General features: G+C 43.3%; 1 protein-coding gene across 10 annotated transcripts in view; it reads left to right on the top strand.

The window, feature by feature from the left end:
* Nucleotides 1-23,671, top strand: part of AOPEP (aminopeptidase O (putative)) — a 392,900-nt gene that overhangs the window by 326,367 nt on the left and 42,862 nt on the right. The window contains exon 14 of one of the 10 annotated variants that reach the window (XM_070459522.1): nt 456-2,714. The exons of 8 other annotated variants lie outside the window; for them this stretch is intronic. In XM_070459522.1, coding sequence (XP_070315623.1) covers nt 456-491 — 36 coding nt within the window. In that variant the 3' untranslated portion in view covers nt 492-2,714. Of the gene's footprint in view, nt 1-452; nt 2,715-23,671 lie in introns of those variants that run through there. One more of the 10 variants, XM_070459521.1, reaches the window with a different exon arrangement.

Raw genomic sequence — 23,671 nt, 5'->3', positions numbered from 1 at the left:
TTGTTCTTGTTCCAAACAGGAAGCTCTCAAAAGTGCTCTTCAGGCTGTTGATAAGATTTCTGTTCTAGCAAAGCTCCGCTTTAAATGAGTGTATAATCATTTTTTGTGCTCAAGTCATCGCTTTTGTTTCTTCTCAAACTGTTTTGATTTGAAGTTCCTTTGAAGGCTGGTGGAGCTTGTACAAATACCAGCTAATGAATGACACTTAGTATTGGGCGCACCTCCTCCTCTGTTGTCGTTTGCAGTCATTTCTGGTCTAAGGAGAGAACTGTTACCTTTCCCCAGGCAGGGTTGCAGTGTTTAATTTATTTCATGACAAAAAGTGAATTTTGGTACAGGTGGTAGTCTTGAAATGCTTATATTCTTTAAAATGGTTCTTGGCCATGTTGAGTTTCTAACACAGTTCCGAACATTGTTGTTGTAACTGGAAATCTCATCTTTGTGTGGCACAGCAGCACAGGATATCAGGAAGAACTGAGAAGTCGAGGTAACTTCAGAAACGAAAATCACCACCACCAAGCAGCTGTCGTAGATAACTGGAAAAATTACAAATGGAGCACCTGGAGAAGTGCGCTAGTGACTAGAGCGTTATGAAAGCTACTTGAAGTCCTTGACACTTGAGTGTGCCGGGCCACAGGAGTGCACGGAGGTTGGGGGCGCGTCCGGTGGAGAGCTCGACAGCTCGCGCTTCACTTCAGCACTTTCCGTGGGATGCCGTACGGGACTGGAGCTGTTAGGCTGGGGGGGGCCTTCGGGCCTCTCTGACTCCAGCCCTTGTTTTACACGTGAGAACTTGGAGGTCCGCAGCACTGGCCTGGGAGCAGCCCAGCTCTGCCCCGCTGTGCTCTTTTCAGCCTTCTGCTGGAACAGCTCCTGAAGGGGGCTTGTGGAGGGGGGGAGCAGCTTTGGGTTCTGGCCAAGGAGAAACCCGCGCAGCTGGTCTCTTGTGTCATGGAGCAGGGACACCTGAGGGTGGAAAGGACTCCATGGGAGACTCAGGCTGCCCCCTCCAAGGCCACCCCCTGTGGCCTGGAAACTCGTCCAGAATGGGGTCGTTGCATGGAGCACCCTCGAGTGCTGGCTTGGCTAGGTGTGGACTGGGTCAGATTTTGAAAACTCAGGCCTTCCAAAGAGTGGGCAAGACTCCGGTGAGACAGTTCAGTGTCTGCAAGGGTTGGTGTGAAACTTCGCTTTTCATATTAAGTTCATAAACTTTACAAGATATAGATCGTTTGAGGTTTTTGTGATATTTGTCGTGGACCAAGCAACTATGACATGAAAATCACAGTTTTTGCTGTGTGTAATCAAACAACAAATCAAAAATGTTGTTGCTGTTTTTAATCCAACAACAGTGTGGCCCAATAACAAGGTGTTATATTTCAGAATGCAGGAAAGGTACTCTCACAAATGCCTTTTCTTCAGCCTCTGCACATATCTTTTAATGTATACATTATAATTTTTTCTAAATGCAAGACTGCTTTCCATGTTTAAATATATTCATCCCTTGATGCTTTACAGATTTAAAGTGAAGTTTTTCTGTAGTTTTCTGACTTGGCTATTTGCTTATGGGCCAGATGACACCAGCTCTGCCCCCAAAACAGTATCCATAAATGCTGGACTTGGGTTGTGAAAGGTTTAGCTCCCCAGCACTCTCTCTGCTACTGGCAGGACAAAGTGAATGGGAATATTGTGGTTTAGGGAAGGAGCTCACTTTGTCCTCTGCAACACAGCTGGCAGATAGGTTCCCAGCCGGACAGGTGAACAGAGAAGGCAGGTGCTGAGCCGTTCCATTCGTGTTGAAGGCACCCTTCCCAGCAAAATGAAGGGTGCCGGAGAGAATGCTCTGGATGATACTCCTGTATTGCTAACACGTGGTGTACTTTGAGTCCTTATTAAACGTTAAGTCACTGACATGGTTAACAGTAGCATTACCTAATCTTAGAGCACTGGGTTATCATAAGACAAATCTAAATGATGCTGAACTGTCTTTCGCCAGAGGATCACTGATGTACCACTGTGCACATATGGCTTGGGTGCCTGTCCGTGGGAACACACGCAGTTTACCCGTTTCACCGGCCCTTGACCTCTGAGCAGGGGAGGTTTGGGCCGAGGCCTGCTCTGTGACCACTATCTCCCATCTTGGAGGAAGGCTGCAGCCGCTATTTCCAGAGCTGGCGCTGTTTGCGTCTGCGTCTGACTCTGACTCATGCTTCCCTAGAACTGCCCTGTGCATAATGCAGAGTCACTGTCATCATGAGCCATCCTAGGGAGAGGCTCAGTGGAAAAAGCGAAGGTGGAACAAACCTGGCTCCAGAACAGAAGGTGAAAAATACTTTTCTGCTTGGTTTTGCTCAACTTTGCATTGGGTTTTGGGGGAACTGCTGTAATCCTGTGGAGTTCAAGATAAAAGAAGAGAGGAAATCCGACTTGTTGCTATGAGACTCCTTGCTCTGGTGTTCAAATTCTTGACAGGAGGAGGAGAAGCGAGTAAAACACCGGAAGTGATTATTATAGTTCATGAACATGTATTCATCGTTTCTCGATTTCTAATTTTTTATATCAGACCTGTTTTGCAATAATACACTGTTACAGAGAAGAGAGAGGGATGTATTATAAATATATGTGACCTTCAATATTCTTACTGTCTTTCAAATGATGTTCCAATAATCTTGGAGAGTGAGACACATTATTTAAATAAAGGTTAAAAAGAAAAGTATTTGTGTTACTCGTGGTGGGAATTTTTCTGTGAAAAACTGTTAACAGCATATTTAAAAGTTACTTCCTTTTTTAAAAAGACAACTCATAATAGTAAATCTTAGTATCAGAAATAATTCAAAATTAAAATCAGTAAACAATAAAATACTGTTTGACAATAGTTCCGTTTTAACAATAGCTCAGTAGAGAAGAGTTCAGTTGTCAAGAACATTTACTTCCCAGGCAGTTTCCCGGCTCTAGTTTTCTTGGCAAGAGAAATGTTAATCTGTTGTGAACAGACACTTTTTTTCTTCTTTTCCCGGAACATGTGTGGTTTCCATTAACTTCTCTCTCCACAGAACTTTGGAGATGGCCACAGCTAATGCCTTGTGGGTCATCTGCACTCTTAGAAGTAAATTGAAATCATAAAGTACATTTCCTTCCCACTAGAGTCCTTCGTGGTATTGAAATCCCGTATTCACCTCTTACTAGCTTTTTTATCTTGAATAAACTAGCCTGTGTAAGCCTCAGTTTTCTCATCTGTAAAATAGTTACTGCAAAGCACTTGGCAAAGAGCTGGCACTGTGTCATTGCTCACCAACAGTAGTTACTAATGTTATTGGTGATGGGCTTTTTCAGGGCATAAAGGGCTTTTTCTTACCAGGGCATAAAGTCATTTGTCTCATTAATGAGAACAGAAGGAACCGTGAGAACCAGTAAGCTAGACCAAGGAATGTAATCATAGGAGAAATGGCCATAAGGGTGTGAGTTTTGAGCATTAGGCTGGTGTCTGTAGGACCAGCTGAAGTGTCCCCAGATTTAAGACCGAGGAGGCAGCTCGTCACTGCCCTGACAGGTCCCAGCCATACCTTGAGGTGCACCTTCTCCCACGCTGACCCAGGAATCTGCTGTTTGGGGCCACTGCCTCAGGGAAACACTGCCTTGCATTCTGTTGGAAGTTTCCACTGGGATCCTCCAAAGAGAATTATAGTTGACATCATCAGGGCTGTGTTGTTGATTTGGCTTCAGCTCTTAATTAAAGTGATTTTAATTTCCAAAAAGTGTGGCCATCAAGAAATACAGTGCTTGTTGGTGTCCTGAGCTTCCAAGAAGCTTTTAAAAACAAGGGTTGAGATAACCCCATACACATATCCTATAGCTACAGAGGTCTGAGTTTGCAGTAATACGATTCTTATGTAGACCTGGCTTGGAGTAGTAAGTTTCTCCAGGTACTGACTTACTAATAGAAACCCACCCAGACACAGAAGATATGGGCCCAGTGTTTGTCTCAACTATGAGTAGTGGGTTTTGCCTGATTTTAAAAAGGCTTATCAGAATGTCCTTGCTCATGTAAACCCAGGATCAGTATTTTGGGGGAAGAAATCTTTATAGATAAGCCATAACAGTACTTGATAATAAGATCTCATTTTCAAGTAGTTAAAAGGGTCATTGGACAAAACTCTATGGACTGACTTTGGCTTTTTAATTGCTAACGATTTAAACTCCACATGCCCTCTAAATTATGAGCATGCTTAAATTTTTTATGGGAAGGAAAGTACTTTTTTTTTAATGTAGGGTAATTTTCATGTCAGATGTTATACTAGCTAGCTTGCTCCATCAGATTATGAAGGTAGCCACTTTTATTCACCTAATCCCTCCTTTTCCCTTGTGAAGTATATTTTAAATAGAGATTAAGGAATGAGAGAGAAAGTGGGATGGGATGAGGGGAATGAGTCATGAGAAAACACTGTGGTCATTTTTGTTAGTCCTCCTTGACATTCTTGGAATATTCTTACCTCTATGGACAGAGAGCAGTCAGGGTGCTGTTCAGCTGCAGGCTCAGAAGCAGTCATGGTGGTGTGGGTCCCTAAGGAGGCCGCTGGAATGTTCTCCCCATTTCCTCCCAGGCAGAGCAGTGAGAGCCACTGGAGGGATTTCATAGGCCAAGGGGGCACCTCTGAGCCGAGAGCCACAGCAGTGTGAGGCTGTGTTTTTCTGTACTCCAGGCCCAAGCGCGGGTCTGCCAGTAGGTCTGTTGGTCACTGTGTCTCTGAGCAGAGGGAGGACAGTTTTGTTGCTTTCTTCCCAGAGTAGAGGAAATGCTCAAGAGCGGTGGGAGAGCAGGGGACAAATACAGTATTTCCCTCTTCCTGCCTGAATACTCTTCCACAGCATTTCATTTTCATAAGATGCTATCCACTTCAACTAAAAATAATTCCACACCATTTCTATCAGATTGGCCCTCTTAACCACTTATGTACTTTTTTTTCCTCCCCCCATTCAGAAACTTTTATACAGGGATGTATATGATGGTCCTAAAATACATGTCTTCTGGACATGGTACGTGCTCTGCGGCTGCCGGCTGGGGCCTTCTGTGAGTAGATGGCAGGGGCAGTCTTGTTGGCCTGGCTATGGGTGGTCAGGAAACTCCAGAGACTCTGATTAGCTTATCCATCCTCACACTTATTTCTTTCATGACCCTTTTTCCAGCAGGGGCTGTTCCGTACGCTCATCACCCTGGCCCTTCCAACCTTCCGTCTGTGAGCCGTGTCAGCCCATGGCACTCAGACTTAGCCCCAGAGCCCGTTCTGGTTCGGTAGTAACAGTGCCAGATGCCATCTAGTCCCTTGTCCTGTTGCAAAGACTGTCCGTCATGAGTCTGCAAAGCAGAGCTAGCGAGTTTATTTAGTAGCTGCTTGGCGAAAGTTGCCTCTTTTAAGAGAGGGGAGTGCAGGCGTCGTAGGTTGACTTAGGGTGTTGTGCATAGTATGCATGATTTACCAGATTACGTTTTTCTGATTATGTAAAACTACTAAGTTGATACCGATTTTAACAAAACCTAAGTTTGAGGTAAGTGGCTTGTGTTAGATTTTAATACATGAACATAAGATTTTAATATATAAGAATTTCTGTAGTTTCTCATTTCCTAATTGCTTTGGATGTCTATTATCGTGCATAGCCTAGTGCCTGGCCTGGCTTTGCCCATTACAAAGGTCTTGCTTGTGTTTGTAGGGGGCTGGACTCTGTTCCCAGGCCCTAGCACTGCCCCCGCCGGCAGCGCCCAGTAATAAGTAAGCTACTCGTGGTTACTGGCTAATAGGGCCATGACCCGGTTTGAACTACATAATGAGGAAAGAGCAGATTTATTTGCTCCCCTTGCATGACTCCCTCCCCTCATGCTCCTTTATTATCTTTAAGAGGAAATTGAATAGCAAAATTCTGCATTCTGATAATGTTAATAGCCTGATGTCATCTTTTCCACTGTGGAGTCAAGAAAATAAGAGAGACAACCAAAACACAGATTTAACACTTTGTAGCTGTCCAGGGCTTCGACTGTAGACTCTCTGTGTGTATATATGTGTTGTTAACTGCTTGTGTAAGGTGTAATGTACATACCATATAATTCAGTGTACAATTCACTGGTCTTTAGAAAATTTGCCAAGTTGTGCAGTCAGCACCAGAATCTAGTTTTAGAAATTTTCCATCATCTCCGGAAGATCCCTGGTGGCAATTAGCAGTCACTCCTTATTCCCCCCCGCCCCCCATCTCCCAAGCACCGGGCAAACAGTAATCTACTTCCTGTTTTTATACTATAAGTTTGCCTTTTCTGGATTTCATGTCAGTGGAATAACACACTATATGGTTTTATGTATTTGCCCCCTTTCACGTGATGTTTTTGAAGGTGCATCCACATTGTAGCATGTGTCGTTAGTGTGTCCCTTTTTATTCCTAAGTAGTATTCTGTTATGTGGATGTACCACATTTTTGTATGTCTATTCACAGGCGATGGACTTTGGGGTTGTTTCTGGTCTGGGGCTATTTTTATCTCTAGTTGCTCAGTGGTAAAAGAATCTGCCTGCACCACTGAAGACTTGGGTTCGATCCCAAGGTCGGGAAGATACCCTGGAAAAGGAAATTGCAACCCACTCCAGTACTCTTGCCTGAAGAGTCCTCCATGGACAGAGGAGCCTGGCAGGCTACAGTCCATGGGATCACAAAGAGTCAGACTCAACTGTGCAACTGACTTTCAAACTTTCAACTTAAAGACTCACATAAGTTTTTGTGTGGATATGTGTGAAGTTTTTTATTATGTTTTGGGTGGGGGTTTTTTTTTTGGTGGCTATATGCTTTTAGTCCTCTTGGGTAGTTACCCAGAAGTCATACAGTAAATTTACGTTTAACGTTTCATGAACCCGCCAGATTGTTTTCCAAAATGGTTACACCCTATTACATTCCTACCAGTGATGTATGAGGCTTCTGTTTTTTCCACATCCTTAATCACAGACCATATTTAAGAAATAACCTTAATCTTTGACCATTTTTAAAATATTCTTCTGCACAGAAGAAAGCTAGGAACAATTTTCAGGTTTTGCAATTTTTCAAACATCTTTAATAAATGTTAACTAAAATTACAGTCCTTGGTACTCAATTCTCTCTAATGTCTAGATTCTCCCATCAGGCTTGGTTGTAATAGTTTGACAACTTTCCATTTTGTTTTTTTTTTCTTATAAACTTGATATAAAATTAGTTTACTTTTAGAAGGGATTTTATATTTGTACTTTTCTATTTTTAGTTTCTCTTATTATTCAAACCAAAGGTTATAAGTTTATATTTCTGATTACATACATTGTTTTAATATAGAGTAGACACATGTTTATATAGAATCATGTTTTATGGTGCTTTAAATAATTAAATGGTAAAGTTTCTAGCTTACAGAATTAGGTAGCTTTTAAGGTTTCTTTATTTAAAATGCAACTAAAGGATGTTTGTATAAATCTGGGCTATTTCCAGAGACCTCACAAAAGTTGTCAGGAAGAATCTGTCATATCACTTGACATAGCAGGGATTACTGTACACTTTCAAAACCAAGTGTTGAAAGTTGCTCCTTATTTTGTTCACCCTAGGTTTTGCAGGTATGTTGTATTCTGGCAGTGAGCTTATCAAATAAACTTATTTTTTTAAATAAGTCATATCATCAGTCATGACTGAGCATTCTGGTAAAACAGCCCTTGCATCATGAGTGAGGTTCATGACCACTGTTGCGTGTGAGCAGAAGCAGGAGCCTCAGAGTGCTTGTTACAGGCCCATCTGTCCTTTGAGTTTGTGATGATCCAGAGTGGCTTTTAGCAACGACCAGGTTAAAGGTAGTACTCTTCAGGGAGGGCAGGCACCTTACCTCACAAGAGGAAAAGACGAGAGGCCCCCAAGTGACAGAAGTCTGTGGGAGGGAGATAGTGGCAGAGATGCTTTTCTTATGATCTGGGAGCTGAAGAGACAACCTCAACTGAATACAATTTGCATGAATTAGTCTGGCTTCCGTTGGTGCTTCATCACTGTGGGGGCAGTTTGGTGAAAGGGGGTGGTTCTCACAGGGCAGAATCACTCCCATGGGGATGATGTGGGGGTTACAGGGATTGGGGGGCTCCTCGCCTTCAGTGGGTTCAGTCCAGGAACGTTGCATGTACAATGCCAGCAGTTTCCAGCATGGCAGGGAGTTACCCTGCCTCCCACAGTCTCCAGGTGTCTGCTGGAGAGTCACCAGGTGAGAAGTCTGTGTCTGAGCTTTAAGCTCTCTCATATACACAGCTTTAATATTTACTGAATTACCTAGGAATGTAAGTGCCAGGTAAATCTGGAAAGATTGTGTTTTGTTGAATTTTCCTAAGAGTTGTTTGCCATTTCCGAAAATCTTGCCTTCAGTGGGAATGCTTTTGTATCTGAGTAACTACACCGCACACCTGCTTAGTTTGTGTTAATAGCGCTGTGTTTATGGGGATTCCTCAGGCCTCTCATTGCTTCACTATGTCTTACAGGGTACTGAGGCTTGAAAATACTGAAATCTGAATTAATGCATTCTGACAGACTTTCCTTTTGATTCTCCTTTGTGTCAGAGATGAGGCATTCTGTTAAGGTCTCCCCATATGTGTTACGTGACTTACGGTATCGCAGAATTTCATTTCAGGATAGTTTTAAAAGTGAGGCATTGTTTCTGATACCATGAGAGCCGTGGGCTCCAAGTTGTGATAGGTTTTTGGTCCACATTACCAAAATGTTAAATGTTTGTGTGTGTGTGGAGGGAAGGGGCCGAGGTGACGGGGCAGCAGCCGCTCTCAGACAATGCACATGGAGCAAAGCGTCCTGATAAGAGGGAGGTGCTTGCCTGTCTTTGGTCTGTGCTCGTTTCTGTAAACTGATTCTCTAATGGGCCTGTGGTATTCCCTAGGATGCAGCCTTCTGTACTTGCTGCCTTCCCCGATGCAGAATCATCCCTGTCACTGTGTCCTCCAAGTGGGGAAGCGGTGATGTCAAGAAGCCGACCACATACTTCTGGGAAGAGAGGTGGTTGGGAGGTGTCGAGCAGAGAGGAGAGTGAAGAATGAGGCTGTCAGGCCTCATGATAACATGACTGAATTCCTTAGGGGTGTTGCACGGACTCAGACCTCAGACCGTTTTACCAGTCTCACTTTTCCTGGCCTTTGCCTTTTAGTAGGTGTGTATGCCTGACAGGCCGAGCCCCATCGCCACCCCCGACCCCAGAGCCACAGCTTCCACAGGCTGTGTTTTCTCAGCGCCGTAGTCGGTCGTCACGCTCAGGGGTGAGCGCCCTCCTCCCTGCGCTCTGCATTTCTCCCGCCTGAGCTCCCGGTGCCCTCCCGAGCTCGTGGACACCTGCCCACCCTCCGATCGCTGCTCCAGGCAGCTTGGGCTCAAGCCATCCACTCCTTCACCACAGGGTTTGAGAGACCTAGCATTTTACTGGCTGTTTGGGCACTGATCAGTTTGTAAATTTTTATAAGAATGCTCTCCTCCATGTATCTGTTATTGATATTTTGGATGTTTCAGTGATTATAAACACCTTCTCCAGGAGCTTATCAGGAACATGGTAAAGAGGGAAAAAGTGAATTCAGCCATATCACGGGAGCTATTGAGAAAGGTTTACTCAGGGAGTAAAGGGGCAGGAGGTTGGAATGAACTTTAATTTGGTTTTATTTGTGATAACCAAGCCTCTGTTAACATAAAAAGCTGAGTTTCCACTAGACCTCAGCGTGTGCCTCGGAGAGCCCCTTGCTAAAGTCTGGGCGACACCTCAGGCTGGCATGGACTACAGCATGCCCAACAGGGAGGATGCGGTGGCCTCCATGTTCCACCAGGTCCTGTTGCTCAGGTTGTGGGATCTGGTTTGAATGCCAAGTTGACTGTTGCAGCCATGGTGTGTTCCAGTTTCTGCCCAGGATAACTCAGTTTTGTTTTCTGGTGTGGCACCTTTCCTGTTTTTCTATTTCAGCTAGGTGTATTCAGGCCTGGCCCTCCAGTTTCAAACAAACCATGAGTCAAGGAAATTAACAATTTTTTTTCTCATAATAAAAGTGATACTATTAGAGAAAATATAGGAAATCTAAGAAGGTGTAAAGAAGAAAATTGAAAACTACTGGTAATCCAGTTATCCGGAGAGCTACTTACTCTTAATATTTTGGTATTTGTCCTTTAAATCTTTTGGTGGAAATAATTATTGAAAAAGAATGAGAGCATGTTTTTTATTTGTCACTTCTACTTTGTGACTTCCAAGGTGGTTCATTCAAATTACTGTTTTGTTTTTTTAATTCAGTGATTTTTTGAAATGCTGTGTCTTTGGAAAGATCTTTACTTGTCATAAAAGATGGCTTGATTGATGAGTATTGGAATCAGCATTTAACTGCAGCCATAGTCCTGGCTTTCTCTAGGACTTGTATACCTTAATTAAATCCATTTGAAAACAATCCTCAGTGTACTGGAGTAAACTTTTGTAAATGCAGACTGTAATCTGATACGACTATCTCCCGAATGGATGGTTGGACTGGGTGATGAGGGCCTGTGGATGCCTCCTTTTACCTTTGACTTTCTGTGTGTGACAGTCGATGTTAAAAGTGCCAGCAGAGTGCTGTTTTTCCTCTTCTTCTCTCAGTGTGAATCAAAATGACATCCGTTTCAAGATCTGAGGGTATGCTGCCAGCTCGCCTCGTGACGTGTGTGTAGTCACAATATGGAAATTATGGAAGATGAGCCTCTCTGTTCAGCAATTAACTGTGAGGCTATTTCTGTTCTACTTTAAGAGTTATGGTGAAATTGATACTCTCGACTTATTTCTAAGGAATATGCAGTTACACAATGGTCTCCTTCTTTCTGGCTTTTATTAAAATGCAAATAGTCTTTTTTTTTTTTTAATGCAAATAGTCTTAACTTCAAAGTAGCATAATTGAATCCTGAAAGGGGTTATTACTCTGATGTTTTGCTACTTCTTTGGTATTTTTGTTTTATCTTCTGGCCAGGTTGGCTTTTCTGGCCCATCTTGCTCTCTACATTGGTGAAGACCTCTCCTGGTGAGGTGTGGTTCCAGGCCGGTGGGGAGTGTGGTGTTTGCAGTGCCCAGTTCATCTCTGCAGTGTGCAGGCACGCACAAGCGAAGCAGTGTTAGCACACACAAGTACATGGCAGATGCACATTTGTATGGGTGAGGAGCAGTCATTGTTTTGGCAATACATTTCTCTTCATTTACCTGTATTTACTTGAATGAAATGGAGTCAGTGCTTCTCTCTGTATTTGTTCTTCATGCATCTGTTCTTCTTAGTTTAAGAAGAACATTGTGAAGCCTAAGTAGGCTGCTTTCCCTCACAACACCCAGTAACAGAACATGTTGGCCCTGCTCCACATGTTCCCAGAGAACCAGAACGTGGTGTCAGGTAGGTCTCCATCTGAATGTGAGGAGGAAATACGTTCCTCAGAGCAGCTTTCTGTAGAAGCATATACCTGACTGACACCTCACCATCCATCAGAGGCCGGGAACACAGCCTGTGCTGATGCCCTGATGGCGGCCCACCGGCGGAGCTTGAGGTCTGAACTGCGTGCTCCTGAAGATGAAAAGAGACCTTTTGGGCTTACTCCCATAAGGCACCAAAGAGCTGCTGAACCTCAACTCTGCATCCTCTTTCAGTGCAAATTCCAGAGGGTGGGAGAATTATTACACTAATTCCCTCCACTCTCATTGGATCATGTCTAGGTTTGCTTTTCAAAATGTGCCTCAGTTCAGGCAGGTGAACGCGCTCTGCTCCCGTCTTTCAGCCTGTTCCCATGTACCTGGAAGGCTCTCCCATTTGTCAGCTGTGTGCCACAGCCGAGGGGCTTTGATGTTCCAGACCCCACCCCTTCTTTTGATTACATGTGTTTGTGCTGAAGACCTCTTCTTCCAGTGTTTACAGGGGGACGTGAGGGAGTTGCTGAGTCCCCTGTAGTTTGCTGCACTTTGCGGTTCCTCTCATCCTGCTGTATTAAGCATAGCGTGGAAAGAGGCGTGATCAGAAGGCACACATTCCAGCATCTCATACTAATGTGAGGGGGCCAGGAAACCTCTGTTGTGACTCGAAGCAGGCCTGAAGACGCCCTTTGTCTCATGTGTCCAGGAGGACACCGCTGGCCCTGACTCGCCGAGGCCAGCTGGTGGTGGTGTGCTGTCCTTTTCGGCCGCGCCTCCTGGAGCGGTGCTTACACCTCCTGGCCCTCTCGGAGTACTGGGGCTGGCCAGTGCCGCACCGGGGGCTGGCGGGTGCAAGGGAGCCATTCTGGGCCTAGCGGTCTGTTTGACCTCATGTGGCCAGTCAGGAGGCCTGTCCCTTCAGGACCAGAGAGGACTTTGCTTCTGGGGAGATGAGGCAGGCTTTACGACACTCTTTAAAACGTGCCTCTCAGATTTGTTTGATATAAGTAAGTTTTGTTCAAAGGTGCTTCCATTGACACAGAAGCTGCAGGGTGAAATTGAGAAGTGTTTTTCTGTGTCTTTGGGGGAGCGGTGAAAGGCAGCAAGGTTCACCTTCACCTTAGGTGTCCAGTGGGACCGGTCAGAGGTGCACTGGGTAGGGTATGTGTGTGCTCCTGTGTGTAATGGGGAGAAGGGTTTTCTAACATTGGGCCAAGTGCTCGAACACTAGAGTTCATTTTAGAATGGTTATTTTTGCTATTTTGGGGATACCCATATAACTTCCCAGCAGATTGGAAACTGCAGCTGGAGGCACACCTGACTTGGTTGCCTTCAGCCAACTCAGATAGCTAAGAATAGCCCCACGCCTGGGTGCTGTTAATCTCTGAGGGAGTTCTCTATGCCCGGGTCGTGGACACTGGCAGCTGGCACAGTTGAGGTGCCAGCTCGGCGTGTCCTCATTTCACCTCTTCTTCTGATACCTTTGTTCTTCATCCTGGTCCTAGTCTCTCCTCCTGGTGCCGAGTGCCCAGCCTGTGTCGCCATTCCCGCCTTTGGCCCCTGCAGCAGCTCACACGGTGACTCCTTCCCTCTGTCAGAACCTCTTTGTCCAGTTTTCCTCTCCTTCCGACCTGGTTACTTTGGCACGTCCTTCTTCCATAGGTGCTGTGGTGAGCCGTGAGGATCGATGGTTTACATGTGTGGTCCTCTCCCCGTTTGCCAGTGACTCTTCATGTTAAATGAGATTCACTGAAGGTACAGTTCTGTGACTCAGAGTGCCCTTCTTCTTGAAAATAAAATGTTAGGTTAATTATATGATAATATAGTTAATAATAAATTAAATCTAGTTAATATGCCTTTCACCAAAAATACCACATCGGGAATTTTTGACATTTAGAAACATGAGCTTTGCATTGAGTCTTTGGTGAGAGTCAGCAAATCACAATACTGTTTTTTTGTTTTTATTTTGTGACATTTCAGAAACAATATCATGTAGGCAGAAGTTAAATGCCAGAAATCTCATGTGTGAGCAATTAAATGTTGTATACTGTAAATAGAAATTTATCACATCAAATTACATTCTGTGCTTAATCAAATGGAGGCTTTAGAATTTGTGTATGTTGTTCTCTGCCCCTGTTTTGCTGTCAGCCGTGTCAGTGTAGTGAAACTATCAAAAGTGAGAGAATTGCTTTCTAAATGACATGTTGAGGCCGTGTCCCCACTTTGTCCTCTATTAGAAGTTTGGTCTGGAGTCCTGCAGGGTACGTATTTGAAAGCTTATTTTTCAGATACATGTCAAAAGTAATCAATATTCTTATTTCATGCTGGAAGCCAAGATGTATGCAGCAATTATTTTAACTTTATTCTTAACTATACTTTTGAATAGCAGCTTAGGTATCTTCATAAGGGCAATCTTTGACAAATAAAAGTATGTCCAGATACCCACTAAAAACACACTTTATTCCCCCATTTTTCTCCTTTCTTACTATATAGGTGTATTTGATGGAATAACCTCAGGATGTCCAAGAAAAAAGTTGGTAAATGCAAATTAAGTACTCTGACACAGACATAAGAAATTTGAGGCCGTGTTCCTTGTGACTTGGAAATTCTAAATGGGGCATACATGGCATAAGGATTGAGGTTGAAACACTTTGAAAGTAAAGAGCTAGTCTTGAAAGTCTCTTGCTGTTGTTTAGTTGCTAAGTCGTGTCTGGTTTCTGACTCTGCGACCCCATGGACCACAGCCCACCAGGAACCTTCCGTCCATGGGATTTCCCAGTCAGGAATACTGGAGTGGATTGCCATTTCCTTTTTTCCAGGGGATCTTCCCCACCCAGGGATCAAACCCAGGTCTCTGGCTTGACAGGCAGATTCTTTGCCGCTAAACTACCGGGGAAGGCCACTTGAAAGTCTTTGTTTTTTGTTTGTTTAGTTGCTCAGTTATGTCCCACTTTTTTGCAACCCCGTGAACTGTAGCCCACCGTCCATGGGATTTCCTATGTGGATATTAATAATTTTTTCCTTAAGCCACACACTGAATCAGTTTTTATGAGCCAAAAGTTAAAGGTGCTTATTTGGAAGATGTAAATATCATTGTGTTTTTAATGGAGAAAGGTTGGAACAATAATGCTTTCAGTTCTGATCAGCTGACCATCTTTGACTTGACATGAACCACACTGGGATAAAGAATATACTGTTTCAGTGATGTAATATGAACCTCTAGAAAGAGGAGCTTGACAGGCAGGCTTTGCTGCCATTCTCTTTCATGACTGGGTTGGATTGAGTGGTACTATTTGGTTTTATTGTTATCAACCTGGGATTGAAGTGGAAAGGCATCCTATACACATAGCATTTCATTTAATAGTTTGGAAGGAAAACATTTTTAACAATAATCACATAGCACTTTTCTCCTGAAACTGTGGACATCAACTGTTGGCATATTTGAAAAGTCTGCTCCAGCTCTGCATCTCCTAGGAGCAGTCAGGGCCCAGAGTCAGCCGTGTGACTGAAGTTGAGAAACAGTCGGAACATCTTGAATTATCTAAGCGATAGTAAAACTCTAAGGAATCTCCTTTATATTGGTGATTTGCTCTTCTCTGTACAAATTCCTTTGACAGCAGATTCAGAGAATGTTTTTTAAAGAAATTGCTCGTGGTACAGCTTGTCTGTCAATAAAAGCAGGTACCCACCCCTCTTAATTTGTGCTGTCAGCGTGCCTCCTCCTTTCTGCTTTCATATGCTTCACCTCGGACAGGAGCGCGAGACTCCTGACTGTAGACCTCTAGGAGAAGCTCTTGTGGTAACTCTGGTCGCATTGAGTTTTCTTGAATACGAAGGATTATACAAATACTTGTGTTTTAAATCTCCCTAGATTTTTGCCACCTGGTGACTGAGATGTCTTTATGAATTCCTGCTGTGTTTAAGAGTTCTTTTATGAGGATGTATGCATATATGATCCTGTGTGAGCACCTCTTGAAACCTAAGGTTGAGCCCAGTTGCCGTCTCCCAGTGACCTTGCTTGCTTTTTCAAGATCTTACCACTGATTTCTCAGCTTTTTGTTGTTTAGTCACTAAGTTGTGTCGACTGGTGGACTTTAGCGACCTGGTGGACTGTATCCTCTCAGGCAACTCTGTCCATGGGGTTTCCCAGGCAAGAATACTGGACTAGATTACCATTTCCTTCTCCAGGGGATCTTTCTGACTCAGAGATCAAACCCAAGTCTCCTGCATTGGCAGGTGGATTCCTTACCTCTGAGCCACCCAGGGACACTTAAAAAATTTAGCTATTTGAAAATATGAAAATAAAATATTTTTATTTTTGAAGTTATAATTTATAAAGATAGAATTTATCTGGTAGGTCCTACTTTCTTTTAATCTTTGCCTATGGAAAAAAATTCTAAATTTTAAATAAATTCCTAAGAGTAGCACTCTTAAAATGACAAGAATCATAATGGAAGGTGGGGGAAGGTCTTTCATCCTTTATAAAGGTATTTAATCTTTTTTTGAAAAGCTTTCCTTACTCCTTAATTATCTTAAATATTGGCCATAAAACAAAACATGTATTTTCTTGCTCTTAAAAAAGAAAAGTGTGGCATTGCATTCTTTTCAGCAGATGTCAGAATGGTAGGGAATTTTTTTTCAGTGTGGGGAAAACATCGCAGTCGGTTCCAAGTGTCACCAGGCATGATAGAACTCAGATGGAAGAAAGCTGTCTCCACGAGTCCCACGTCTGACCTCGAGATTCTAGGCTTGCAGTCAGCCGAGTGGGGGCTGTGGGTTTTGGAGCCCTGTGATCTTGTTCTTCCAGCCTGACCACAAGCTTGTCCTTGCATACGTGCCCTGAGAGTCTTCTCTTGCCTGTTCAACTATTAGGGGATCAGATGCTAACTGGATTTGGCAAGATGAACCTTCTCAATGTGCCACTTGCAGAGAGTGGTAGCACCTGTTAGACGTTTCACTTGCAGCAGATAACGCTTCTTTTTAGTTTGAACATCACAGAAGTAAGAGGTGTCTTGAGTGGGCATGAAAACTGTAGGGGAACCCATAGAGGCTTTTGAAGTGTTTTACCAAAAAGACCTCAGAGCACTGATGGTAGTTTAGTTTGGGTAGAGGTAACTGTTTCATGACGTTTTAGAAATAACATTTTTTGTCCACCTTTTAGCCTTTATCGTGACTTTTAGAAGAGAGGGAAATTTTCTTTAACAACCTCTAACCTCTTGAAGAATTGTTTATTTTAACCAGAAATCTTCCTTTGTTATTTTACCCAGAAAGCTGATTAGAGTTCACTAATAGAAAATGATTGTACAAATAACCATGAAAAATATTTTTGTCCTTGGCACCTGAAGTCATTGTCAAAGTATTGCCTCGTTTGGTTATAAAGTGTTTGCAGGGTTTTATTGTTTGAGATGATTTTTTTTTTTTTCATTTATTTTTATTAGTTGGAGGCTAATTACTTTACAATATTGTAGTGGGTTTTGTCGTACATTGACATGAATCAGCCATGGAGTTACATGTATTCCCCATCCCCATCCCCCCTCCCACCTCCCTCTCCACCCGATTCCTCTGGGTCTTCCCAGTGCACCAGGCCCGAGCACTTGTCTCATTCATCCAACCTGGGCTGGTGATCTGTTTCACTATAGATAATATACATGTTTTGATGCTGTTCTTTCGAAACATCCCACCCTCGCCTTCTCCCACAGAGTCCAAAAGTCTGTTCTGTATTGTTTGAGATGATATTAAAAAACAAAACACAGTGTCTCAGCACCAAAACCTGATGAACTCACGTTTTTCCAAGGAATTTAGCTTGCATTTTCCCCTTGAGGTAGCCACATTTCTCTTCCACCCCTAATTTTGTGGAGTAAGTAAAGTGTAACCTTTGTTCTGGGCATAGCTTCTTCTAGGAGATTGCTGGAGAACTGAATAAGAATGTTTTAGGAGTAATTAACTGTCCAGTTTACTAAACTAAACAGGAAACTCCATGAGCTCTGTTCATTCCTCTCCACCTGCTCTCTGTAGGCTTTCAGACACTCCTGGAGAAGGGAAGCGATTAGTCCTGAAAACTACGGCAACATCATAAGTGAGTTATTTAAATTATGTGGCCTATTACCTGGCAGGTCAAGCTAAGAAATTCCTAAGGGTCAGTGTCTGGTCCACTCTCAGATAAAGTGATCCTGACTAACTTTCTGACTGGGCCCCCATTTACACAATGTGACCATGATGTGTGTTGACATGGTGGGAAGGTTGGCATGTCAGACGTGTACCAAATGCATGGTGCTCCTTGGATGGAAGTTTCTCAGGGCGGGAGATGCCTCTCGAGTGAGAAACCTTCCATCTATTTATCCATCCATTTGTCCATCCATGCTCCATGCAAAGCAAGTTCTATACTACTTAGACCTCATTCTCCCAAATCTGAAGCTACACACATTGTCCTGATCGTGGGGGTGTATAGGAGGAAGGATGCTCATTTCTTGAAGATGAAGTGCCTTCAAGCAGAACAGAAAGACATACTGATTTCTCTCCAGTTTTATGCAAAGCAATGGTGTAACTAAACCAAACTCTCTGAAAAACTAGATATCATTAACCTTGAATGACAGGCTAGATGGGAATGAACCTAACCTAGAGTGTAGTTGGGGAAACATACCATTTCCAGCAGCTTCATTTAGTGTGCATCAGGTTGTGAATTCTGTGCTTTGGTTTCTAGGCAACTTACACAAATTTTAAATCTGAATATAAAACACATATACTCTTCCCCCAGAAAACAAATAAAATTATAGACAGCTTAATGATATAACCTCTGTTGGCCACAGCTCTCTGTAACTACAGCAGATAAATCCAGGCAACTGACAATTTAAGAGATTCTGGTAGTTAAACCTAGGAAATGAAGAGAAAGCAGCTGTAAATAACTCCGTTTGTTGTGAAATGCTCTTTCTTCAGTTCGAGCAAATCATGGGTATTCTACTTTTGAGATCCCCTGAAAGAGAATTTCTTTTCCTGTACTTTTTAATTAGTCCTGTATTAAAATTCTTAGAAGTTATAGATCTTGTTATAGCCAGCAGAGTGCTCAGTGCTTAAAGGGGTACTGGGTGAATATTGACTTCATTGCTGTTCCACAGTCATTTTTTCCTGTAGAAACTCTTTGGACTCAAACATTTTAAGTGTCCAGTTCTGAGTGGACAGGCGCTCGCCAGTGCCTCTCCTGCCACGAGAGGGGAGATGATAGGAGCGGTCCCGCTGTCCAGGTGGTTTAATGCTGCTGTGGGATATTTAACCTTGAAGATAACCTTGGTTAGCTTATAGAAGAGGTGGATTTAATATGGTTGCCTGTAAATTTAGCAGTCTAAGTGATCTTGTTAAATTAGGCACTGTTTAGATTCACATGGAGAAGTTATTGTGGAACTCACTGGGTGGACGGAAGTCAGTCAAATGGAACACCTGTGGGTATGTGTTCAGTGCCTTTAAACATTTAATAGGTGGTGGCAGGGAGGGATAGGAGGGGATCAGGCAGGCCACTTTATATGCTTCTGGAGTCTGCATTTTGAACGTTGCGGATCAGTTGAGACAGGTCCAAATAAAAATAATACTGTGGGGATAAAAAAAATAAACCCTTTGAGATAACATTTTAAAAATTGGATTTGTTCCGTTTAGTAATAGCAGTGTTCAGAGCTCTGGGGACGAGCCGGCACCGGAGTTCTAACCTCTGTACCTGGAGGCAAGTGATTCAGTGCCTCTGGGCTTGAAACTCTCCTGTAATGGGGAAGCCAGACATCCTGCCTTCTTTACCTTTATTCCTGTGCTCAAAGGAGGTGGTCACAAGTTGTTCTTCTCTTTCATAGCACAAAAATTAAGTGACTGTAATTACCTTGGCAGGTTTAAGAATGATACTTTTATGAATAACAAGTCAATATACTGTGCTGCTAATAGAAACAAGTCCATGTACTTTTACATGGTTATCTTCAATGCTAATTTTTCATGGCTTCACCAAAAATGAGACCACAGTTTTAAGCAAGTCCTCTCTTACCAGCAAAACACAGCATTTTACATAAGAAATACTTCTCTCAAAAGCTTCAGGGCAAGCTGTACAAATAGAAACAACTTATGAGTTTGCTAATTTGTTTGTCCCTGCTATGGGCATCATGCTTGTTTATATATATATAAACATTTATATACTCATTCATTTCTTGTGTTACTGGTTTTAAGAAATCTTTTAAATAGCCACAGACGTTATTTATTGTCAAGAGCAATGATTTGTGATGGCAGATTAAATAAGATTGTTGACATTTTTTAATTCAGATTTTGTAAAAACAGTTTTCAGGATGTTAATTTTTTTATAGTTACTGCATGATTGATAATTTCCTTTTCCCACAGAACTAAAGCATGTTAAAGATGCTATTTTAATTTAATTCTGAGATTATAATAAGAATAGCATTAGGGGCATGTAAGAGGAACTAGAAGGAGAGTATGGGACTTCAGTAGGGGATCGAGGAGCACAGTGTCAGGTGACTGAACGGAGAGCTTCAGCAGCAGGCTCTGCTTCCCCAAGCCTCTTCCTACAGGCTTGCATCTACATTGATAGGAGTGTATGAAATCAAACGGCCATTACTTTCTTGTCCTTTGTAAAAATTTAATGCCCAGCCTCTTTAGTCTGCATTTTATTTCGCCCCCTTTAGAATATAGCTGCCAGAAATAGTTTTCCGAGAACTAGAGACCAAACAGGGCTGTATATCATGATGTGCAATTCTGCCACTAAAATTGGCAATCAAATACAAAGTCAAGTTTAGCTTCTAGCCTTAGACCATTGTAAGCCACATGATAAGCACCTTTTTGTAAAGGAGAAAAAGGTCAGAAGCGCAGGCCCAGCAGTGTTTCATCTGGGGTTACTTCCCATTGCCTGAAGCACCACATTTTCCAGTCCTGCCCCAGATCCCATCTCCATTCCTGAGATTAAAGGGGAGAGCAGAGGTGTATTCCTCCCACCCGTCTCCTTCACTGGTCTCTGACCACATGCTCCAAGAGACGCCTGTTGGTGCTGCAGACTTTCTTGTCCTCTGCCGCTTGCATGTTGGTGGAGGTGGGGCCGTCTGTGCACCACAGAACCACCCTCAGCTCAGCCTCCTCTTGAAAGGGTGTGGTAACTTAATTTTGAATGATCCCATCTTCTCTCATGCCATTTCATTTCCATAGGCAGTAATGCCAGGTGAGAGTGAAAGATACAAAACACATCCGGGTGAGGAATGATTGGGGAAAATGGCTCTTCTAATGTAAGACATAGTAAGGAATTGTACTTAATTGCTCAGTGAATTTACCTGGAAAGATAAGGCTGTTTAATGGTTTTCCTTTGGAAAAGGTAACAGTGTGAACTTTGGAAAACATCCTAATCAGGCTGTTCCCTGACAGTTTCTACACAATGGAAAAAATACCGGTGTTGATCTTGAGAATGTGTGGGTTGTTCCAGCCTCTTTCCCTTTCCTTTTGCTACTTACACACTTTGTCAAGCTCCTCAAACCAAAAGGTCCTCTGCCATTCAGGACCTTAACCAGGTTTAACCTATGTGAAGGAAACACTTAAGGGCAAAGGAAGACCCTGTTAGCAACAGTAACATGCCCCCTAAACAGTGTAGGAAATGGCCTCGTGAAAAGATTCTTTCATTCTACAGAAACAGAAAATAAGGGAAAACTATTCATAAATAAGACTGACTTTTAAACCAGTTATGTAATAATGTAAAATCTGATATAGCCAGATTGTAAATGCTGTTCGGTGTATTCAGAGTCCATGTGTATAGTGTTTGTGTGTCTGTGTTTGGGGGAAGGGGGAATGACACTTTAAAAATTAGAGTAAACTGGCCTGTGATCTCACCATATGTGTTGAATTGAATACAACTCTTCTGCATTTAATGAAGACTTTAGCCTTTAGGGGTAAATAAAACATCTCTAAACAGAGATGGCCTGAATATTTTTTACTGGCTATAATAATTAAAGCCATGAAAAAGGTGGTGGGGTTATGTTACTTATTAACTTGAATCGCTCCTAGATTTGATCAAGACGTGGTTGCTTATGGCGCTTTGTTTCATGTTTATCCTTTGTTTCATTGACATGCTCTGCCCTGGCCTCCGTGGCACTATAAAAGCAGCCAGGCAGTTAGGAACCAGGCCCAAAAGGGCTTTCAGGCATCCTATCCAGCTTTCTTCTTTCTCATCCCACCCCAGTGGCCCCACAAACTTTACAGCCACTAAAAATGAGCCTGAAATCCCCCCATAAAGATGTGTACTTGCGCAGAGGTGAGAGGAGGAACTTGGAAGAAATCTTCTCCTTTAGAAGATTAGAGTTCAGGTATAGCTGAGAGATTTTAAAGATTGCTTTCATTTTCTTCACATGTTGAGCCAAACATTAAAAAGCAGTGAGGTTGATTATGAGAAGAACTTGGAACCCAGATGTATTAGTTTTCTATTTCTGCTATAACAAATTACCACAAATCCAGTGACTTAGAACAACACAGATTTATTGTCTTACAGTATCTGGAGGTCAGACATCCAAATCAGTTTCACTCGGTTAGCATCAGGCTGTTATCAGGCCTTTGTTTCTTTCTGGAGGCGCTAGGAAAAAATTCATTTCCTTGACTTTTCAGCGTTTTGAGGTGCCTGCATTCCTCCACATTCAAAACTAGCAAGGTTAGGCTGAGTCCTTTTCATGCTGCCATCTCTCTTATTGTCTCTTTCCTCCCTCCCTTCCTCACATACAGGGACCTTGTGATAGTATTGGGCCCTCCTGGACCATCCAGGATCATTCTCTATCTGTAGGTCAATTGATTAACAATGTTAATTTCCCTTTGCCATGTAACCTAATACAGTCACGGGTCCTAGGGATTCGGACATGGCTGCTATCCTGATTGGCTTCCCAGGTGGCTTAGTGGTAAAGACTCCGCCTGCCAACACGGAAGACGTGAATTCGATCCCTGGGTCAGGAAGGGATATCCCCTGGAGAAGGAAATGGCAGCCTGCTCCAGTGTTCTTGCCTGGAGAAACGCATTGACAGAGGAGCCTGGCTGACCATAGTCCATAGGATCACAGAAGAGTAGGACACAGCTGAGCGTGTGTACACACACACGTGCACCCACAGTGTCCTGCTTCCTAAACCAGAGAATGTTGATAATGTAAAGGGTAAGTGAACTGGGGGCTCAGAAGGTTGCATAGAAGACACACAGGGTGTGATAGAAATGGCTTAAAGCTTCTTTTACAGTTTTGTATAACTGCTATCCGGAAAAATACACATACAGAGACACACACATGCTTCTCACACACACAGACACACACACACGCTTCTCACACACAGACACACACACACGCTTCTCACACACACACACACGCTTCTCACACACACAGACACACACACACGCTTCTCACACACACGGACACACACACGCTTCTCACACACACACGCTTCTCACACAAAGACACGCACACACATGCTTCTCACACACAGACACACACACACGCTTCTCACACACACACACGCTTCTCACACAGACACGCACACACATGCTTCTCACACACACAGACACGCACACACACGCTTCTCACACACAGACACACACACACTTCTCACAGACACACACACACACACTTCTCACACACACACGCACACACACACACTTCTCACAGACACACACACGTTTCTCACACACACAGACACACACACGCTTCTCACACAGACACACACACGCTTCACACACAGAGACACGCGCACACACACTTCTCACACACAGACACGCACACACATGCTTCTCACACAGACACACACACACGCTTCTCACACACAGACACGCACACACACGCTTCTCACACAGACACACGCACACGCTTCTCACACACACACACGCTTCTCACACAGACACACACACGCTTCTCACACACAGACACGCACACACACGCTTCTCACACACACAGACACGCACACACACACTTCCCTGGTGGCTCAGACGATAAAGAATCTGCCTGCCAGTGCAGGAGACCTGGGCTTGATCCCAGGGTCAGGAAGATCTCCTAGGAGAGGGAATGGCTACCCCCTCCGGTATTCTTGCAGGTGAATTCTCATGGACAGAGGGGCCTGGCAGGCTACAGTCCTGGGGGTTGCAAAGAGTCAGACTGAATGACTAACACTTTCATATGCTTGTACACACACATATATGCTATAACACAATGGAAAAAATTATGTATTTTGCTTAAGTCGGGTTTTATTTTACTATAATATCCAATAT

Source organism: Odocoileus virginianus, chromosome 31, assembly GCF_023699985.2.
Source record: "Odocoileus virginianus isolate 20LAN1187 ecotype Illinois chromosome 31, Ovbor_1.2, whole genome shotgun sequence".
Taxonomy (NCBI): domain Eukaryota; kingdom Metazoa; phylum Chordata; class Mammalia; order Artiodactyla; family Cervidae; genus Odocoileus; species Odocoileus virginianus.
Note: the sequence above shows the minus strand (reverse complement) of the source record. Positions and strands in the feature narration are given on the sequence as shown.